Source organism: Patella vulgata, chromosome 4, assembly GCF_932274485.2.
Source record: "Patella vulgata chromosome 4, xgPatVulg1.2, whole genome shotgun sequence".
Lineage (NCBI taxonomy): Eukaryota > Metazoa > Mollusca > Gastropoda > Patellidae > Patella > Patella vulgata.
In genome coordinates this window covers 30,911,970-30,919,422 of record NC_065882.2, presented here as the reverse complement: position 1 = coordinate 30,919,422, position 7,453 = coordinate 30,911,970, and the positions used below count along the sequence as shown (strand labels likewise).

The window sequence follows — 7,453 nt, the reverse complement described above, 5'->3', positions numbered from 1 at the left end:
ATAAAAATGGATAATTGAGACTATGTTTTTTATCGTACCGACTATAGTAATGGTGATCCAGGGTAGGCTCCAAATTCAATCGCTAAAATCTTGGTTCAGAGTGGATGAATTTGACTGAAATTTTCAGCAAATTCCCTTTACATTATCTTGTTTTCAACTATTATAGTGAGAACTTCCAGCACTTTATCTTATCTAGTTTTGGTCAGATTTTCACGAAATTCGAACTCAACCATCGTTATTGTGTAACGGTGATATATTCACATGTTTTTTTTTAAATCAAATAAAAATTGTGACCTCTACAGGGACCACAAGCTAAAAACACGATTTTTCGTACAATCAAGGGTCATAATTCTGGAAGTTACGATCCGATATGCGTGAATATCGAAAGGAACAAAGATACTGGGTTATAAACAAGCATTTCAAGTTTCATCAAAATCGGATCAAAATTGTGACCTCTATAGGATCCACAACCTTGATATTCCAGATGTTTATACTACTTGCATACGAGGAGCAACCATTTTGTCTGTCAGTTTTGGTCCGATTTTCATGTAATTCTTACTGAACATACATTACGGTGTAATGGTGATATATTCAAACGTTTTTTTAAATCGGATAATAATTCTGATCTCTATAAAATCTGGGGCCATAATTCAGGAAGTTATGATCCAATATCAAAAGAAACAAAGATCCTGGGTTATAAACATACATTTCAAGTTTCATCAAAATTAGATCAAAATTGTGTGACCTCTAGAGGGTCTATAACTTTTATATACCAGATGTTTACACTACTTGCGTACAAGAGGCGTCCATTTTGGTCTGATTTTCACGAAATTCAAACTCAACATACATTACGGTATTTTGTGAACGCATCAGTAATTGCTTAGCTAGTACAGAAAAAAAAAATTCAAGGCATTCTGACCTACTTTTTTTTCGATTTTTCTCAAAACTTTGACCCTTAATTTCTCCAATGATATTGTGCAAGTTAGATTAATGAGTTCTACTTACATTTCATGAAAATCGTACTAATATTAAAGAAATTGTCAATTTGGTTTTACTTCCTGGACGTAATTTTCAAAGTTCGAAAATCAGAAATACCAGATTTGAAGTAAATGTTTCAAGGTAGTCAGCAAAGACAAAAAAATTAGTACCAGCGGCTACCAGGAAGGATATGCCCACATTTTGCAAGACATGGATAGAGAACAAGCTAAAAACAAAAATGATTTTTTGTACAATCAGGGGTCATAATCGAGGAAGTTATATATCAAAAGGGACTGAGATTTTTGGAATATAGAGATATGTTTTAAGTTTCATCAAAATTGGATAAACATTGTGACCTCTAGAGGGTCCATAACCTTTGTATTACATACTTATATACAATTTGTGAATGAAGAGCGGACATTTTGTCGGGCAGTTTCATTTCGATTTTCCCGAAATTCCAATTCAACCTTCATTATGGTGGAATGGTGATATATCTTAATGGTTTTTAAAATTGAAAAAAAAATTGTGACCTCTAGAGAAACCACAAGCTAAAAATGCGATTTTTTCAACCAATCAGGGGCCATAATCCAGGAAGTTACGTTCGGATATGTGTGATTATCAAAAGGAACCAAGATTTTTATGATAAAAATATATTTAAAGTTTCATCCAGATCGGATAAAAACTGTGGCCTCTAGAGGGTCCACAACCTTGTTATACCATATTTTTACACTTATTTGCGTAAATTTTTGTCCGATTTTCACGAAATTCGTACGCAACCATCATTAATGTATAACTGTGATATATTCGAACGTTTTTTTTTTTAAATCGGATAATAATTGTGACCTCTAGAGGGACCACAAGCTAAAAAACATGATTTTTCGTACAATCAGGGGCCATAATTCAGGAAGTTACTATCCAATATGCGCGGATATTGAAAGGAACCAAGATCTTTGGGTTATAAATATGCAATTCAAGTTTCATCAAAGTCCGATGAAAATTGCGATCTCTAGAGTATCAACAAGCTAAAGACGTGATTTTTCATACAATCTGGGGCCATAATCTATGAAGTTATGGTCCAATACATGCCAATATCGAAAGGAACCAAGACCTATATTTCAAGTTTCATCAAAATCGGATAAAAATTGTGACCTGCAGAGTGTCCACAAACAAATTATGGACGGACGGACAAGGGCTACGGCATAATATGTCCACATGAAAAGTTGGGCGTATAAAAATAGAAGTAAATCCTAGCCAAACCTTATATAAACAGTTACATTATGCTTTATCCATTCTAATTAAATGTTTCCAAAATTAAATTTGTATGGTTGCAAATGATGAGTTGGGTTCATTTAAAATAAATCTAAACCAATGAATGATTCTTTTGGAAATTTGAGGCAGTGTATTTGATATATTTACATGGTTGAATAAGACCGGTGCAGACCTTTTTCACTGATAATCATAAGCCCTTCTTTATCTTAGTCCAACATACAGCTATACAAACAGATGAGAATAGTATAAGATCATGTTTTTAAACACACTAATACTATAATGACTATATACACAGAAAAAGATTGGCAAATAAAGCTTGGAAAAATGCCCACATAGCAGTTATATGTCTCAATAGCAGTTCATCTGAATGCAAAATTTGGATGTTGACCAAATTTAATCTCTATCGTGTTCACAAGCTTTTCCAGACAAATAATATATATCTGTAACAGAAAATCTTTGATTGCTGAAAATCACAGGGTTTATCCTTTCCGATTATAAAGCTTGAACTGCGATAAATCTGTTAAAAACTGCAGTGTCTTACATGCTACCAAGATTTTCAGGAAGAGGGGGGGGGGGGGGGAGTCCAGAACAAAATGTCACAGAAAACTGAACATCAATAGGATTCATCCTTTCATGACCCCAACACTTTAAACCAAATTTGAAACAAACCTGTTAAAGACTGAAGCCATTATCATGTTAACAAGGTTTTCTGAGAAGGGGAGGAAGTTAACTATGGAATTGAGGGTCGCGGTGCGCTGAATATCAATGGAGTACATCCTCTCAGGATCAAAATGCTTCACTTTAAATTTGAATGAAATACTTTAAAAACTGTTAACGAGGTATTGGGGAAGAGGGGTAGCTCTGGAACGGAAGGTAGCAGAATGCTGAATATCGACGGGGTTCTTAATTCCTCTATTCCAATATGAAAAAAAATTGTTAGAACTGTGGCCTCTTTCCGTAAAAAAGGGGGTAACTTTGTCACTAAAAATCGATAAGGGTCTGTTTCTCATGACCCCAATGCTTCACAATACAATTGAATAATATAGGTTGCCAGGCAACGAAACATATGCCCACAGCAGCTAAATCGTCCGAGCGGTCGACAAGGGTTGTCGCATATTTAGTCCTTTGTAGGTAATTGGGGAGTCTTTACAAGCCAGTTCCATACAGATCAGATAATTTTTGTCGTTTCCGGGTTCACAAGGTTCTACAAACTGAAATAAGGGACCAACTCTGGAGAGAGAGAGAGAGAGAGAGAGAGAGAGAGAGAGAGAGGGTTTAACATCCACTCGACACAAACTAGGTCATTTCGGGACTAACACAATTTTATTTCAATAATTCGCTTGCGCATAGGAGTCTTTAGCAGTGGGAGGAAACCGGAGGAGCCGGAGAAGACCCACGAGGTTGGACAGGCCACCCTACTCCTTGTCACAGCCTAACTCTGGAAGTAGTCTACAGAAATTGTTGAAATCTGACAGGCTTTTTCGTTTTACTAATAATGCATATCAATTTCATACAGATCGGATGATAAATCAGTCCAGCATTAACAAGGTTGAACAAAGTGAAACAAGGGCCGTAACTCTAGAAGTAATTAATGTAAATTGCTGAAATTCAATAGGCTTCGTAGTTTTACTAATTTAAATAATGCATATAAATTTCACAAAGATCGGATGATAACTTTCGGCGTTAGAGCGTTCACAAGTTTAAATAGAGTTAAACGAACCATAATTGTAGACGTAATAAACAGAAAATGCTGAAATTCAGTAAGATTTAAATGATGCATGTAAATTTCATACAGATAACTTTGGATGTTAGAGCGTTCCCAAGGTGTAACAAAGTGAAACAAGGGCGATAACTCTAGAAGTAATAAACGGAAATTGCTGAAATTCAATAGGATTCTTTTCTTTACTAATTTACATGATGCATGTAAATTTCATACAGATAACTTTTGATGTTAGAACGTTCCCAAGGTGCAACAAAGGGAAACAAGGGCCATAACTCTAGAAGTAATTGACAGAAATTGTTGAAATTCAATAGGCTTCTTCATTTCACTAATTTAAATTATACATATAAATTTTGCAAAGATCGGGTGATAACTTTTGACATAATACATTCACAAGGTTCAACAAAGTGAAACAAGGGCCATAACAGATATTATTGAAATTAAATAGGATTCTTCATCTCACTAATGTAAACCACATATATCAATTTTAAAACAATCGGATAATAACTTTTGGAGTTAGAGCATTCACAAGAAATTGTGGACGACGGACAGGGGCAACGGCAATATACGTCCACATTTCCATGTGGGCGTATGAAAAGCATTTAACCAGTGGCTGCCAGGCAGGATACACCCACATTTTGCAAGAGATGGATAGAGAACTACCCGTAAACAAACACGATTTTTTGTACAAGCAAGGGCAATAATCCATAAAGTTATGGTCTGAAATGCGCAAATATCAAAATGGACTGAAATCTTTGGGATATATAGATATGTTTCAAGTTTCATCAAAATTGGATAAAAATTGTGACCTCTAGAGGGTCCACAACCATTGAATTACATACTTTTACACAATTTGCGTACAAAGAGCGGTCATTTTGTTGGGTAGTTTAATTTCAATTTTCCCGAAATTCGAATTGAACCTACATTATGGTGGAATGGTGATATATTTAAAAACGTTTTTAAAATCTGAAAAAAAAAATTGTGACCTCTGGAGAATCCCCATGCTAAAAATGTGATTTTTCGAACAATCAGGGGCCATAATCCAGGAAGTTATGTGCGATTATCAAAAGGAACCAAGATCTTAGTGTGTAACAGTGATATATTCACACTTCTTTTTTTTTTAAATCGGATAAAAATTGTGACCTCGAAAGGGACCACAAGCTAAAAACATGATTTTTTGTAGAATCAAGGGCCATAATTCAGAAAGTTAAGATCCGATATGCGCAAGATCTTTGGGTTATAAACATGTACCTCAAGTTTCATCAAAATCGGATCAAAACTGTGACCTCTAGAGGGTCCACAACTTTGATATACCAGATGTTTACACTATTTGCATACGAGGGACAGCCATTTTGTCCCAATTTTCACGAAATTCGAACTCAACCAACATTATGGTGTAATGGTGATATATTTAAACGTTATTTTTTTAATTCAGACAATATTTGTGACCTCTAAAGGGGCCACAAGCTAAAAACGTGTTTTTTCGTATAATCAGGGACCATAATTCAGGAAGTTAAAATCCAATATGCGCGAATATCGAAAGGAACCAAGATCTATGGGTTATAAACTCACATTTCAAATTTCATCAAAATCGTGTGAAAATTATGACCTCTAGCGTGTCCACAAACTAAAAACATGATTTTTCATACAATCGAGGGCCATAATCCATGAAGTTATGGTCGATTATATGCCAATATCGAAAGGAACCTATATTTTAAGTTTCGTCAAAATCATAAAAAAATTTTGACCTGTAGAGAGTCCACAAACAAATTGTGGACGGACAGACGAACAGGGGCGACGGCATAAAACGTCCACAAGAAAATGTGGGCGTATAAAAAGTGTTGTCTCTATCGCGTTAACAAGATTTTCGGAAGAGGGGGAATAACTACGGAATGGAGAGAGAGAAATGGGGTTTAACGTCCACTCGACACAAACTAGGTCATATCTGGACTAACATATGGTTTAATTTTATTTACATAATTCGCTTGCGCGTAGGGGTCTTTAGCAGTGGGAGGAAACCGGAGGACCCGGAGAAAACCCACGAGGTTGGACAAGCGACCCTACTCTTTGCCACGTACAACCGGGGATTCGAAACCATGCCAGTCGACTCAATGACAGACTTTATGATACAGCGCGTGCACGCTAACCATTCAGCCATCCAACCCCCCTACTACGGAATGGAACTGCAAAACCGATAGGCTTCTTACCCAAATTTAAAAAAAAAAAATGTAATTGTAGCCTCTATCGTGTTAACAAGGTTTTCGGAAAAGGGGGGATAACTCTAGAACAAGAGGGCATGAAGCACCAAAAAACATTAGGGATTATCTACTCATGAATTCAAATTTTAAATTTTTGTGTTAAAAACTGTTGCACCCTATCGCATTAACGAACCAATTGTTTTTACATGCGGACCAACAGACATTATGGTGACGACATAATATGCCCACATTTAAATGTGGGCATCTAAAATGAACATCTTATTACATTGGAGCATAGTCGATCTGTACGTAAAGCTGACGAACACCAACCTACAAAATATAATTTATATATACTTCATTTTATACTTGACAAATTTTAGGTATAGTACATTACACGTTATGTTAGTAATCTAGTGTCCTATCAACTGATCTAATATTGACTTGGGAGACAGACCTTCCCCAAAAAAATGTTATTTTTGGATCAGGAACTGCTAGCTAACCACTACTTATCTTGTTCTTCTTAGGGTGATGCTCTTCGAAAAAGCCTAACACTGACCGACATGAAAATTCTCATGCTTCTTCTTTTTTGAACAATTTGAATTGCATGTATTTGAATCTTATTGCTATATTTGTATGAATGAACTACACCAATTGGTTTTTGATACTTTCCATCTTAAATGACAATTACTGAATAATAATCATTCCTTATGGGCCTGTCACACTATAACGTTTTAGACAACTTATTCCGACGTATGAAATAATTATCCAACATGCTGGCATAATCTGAAGCTGAAGTTAACCAGCGGCTGCCATGCAGGATACGCCCACATTTTCGAGAGATGGATAGAGAACAAGCTAAAAAGAAAGTGATTTTTCCTACAATCAAGGGCCATAATTCATGAAGTTACAATTCAATATGCGCAAATATAGAAAGGAACCAAGATCTTCGGCTTATAAACATATATTTCAAGTTTCATCAAAATCGGATTAAAATTGTGACCTATACTGGGTCCTAAACCTTGATTTACCATATTTTACACTATTTGCGTACAAACAGCGGCCATTTTGTCCGACAATTTTGGTCTCATTTTCACAAAATTCAAACTCAACCTTCCTTAGGATGTAAGTGTAACGGTGATATAATAATACGTTTTTTTAAATCAGATAAAAATTATGACCTCTATAGGGTCCACAAGCTAAAAACGCGATATTTCGTACAATCAGGGGCCATAATTCAGGAAGTTACAATTTGATATGCACGAATATCGAAAGGAACCGAGATCTTTGG

At 35.6% G+C, this 7,453-nt stretch overlaps 1 protein-coding gene across 1 annotated transcript in view; it reads right to left on the bottom strand.

Moving 5' to 3' along the window:
• Positions 1 to 2,493: 2,493 nt before the first annotated feature.
• The window catches only part of LOC126817155 (zinc transporter 7), a 118,653-nt gene continuing 113,693 nt past the window's right edge, over positions 2,494 to 7,453 (bottom strand). Inside the window, exon 11 of the mRNA XM_050544000.2 lies at positions 2,494 to 6,495. Coding sequence (XP_050399957.1) covers positions 6,448 to 6,495 — 48 coding nt within the window. The 3' untranslated portion in view covers positions 2,494 to 6,447. The remainder of the gene's footprint in view (positions 6,496 to 7,453) is intronic.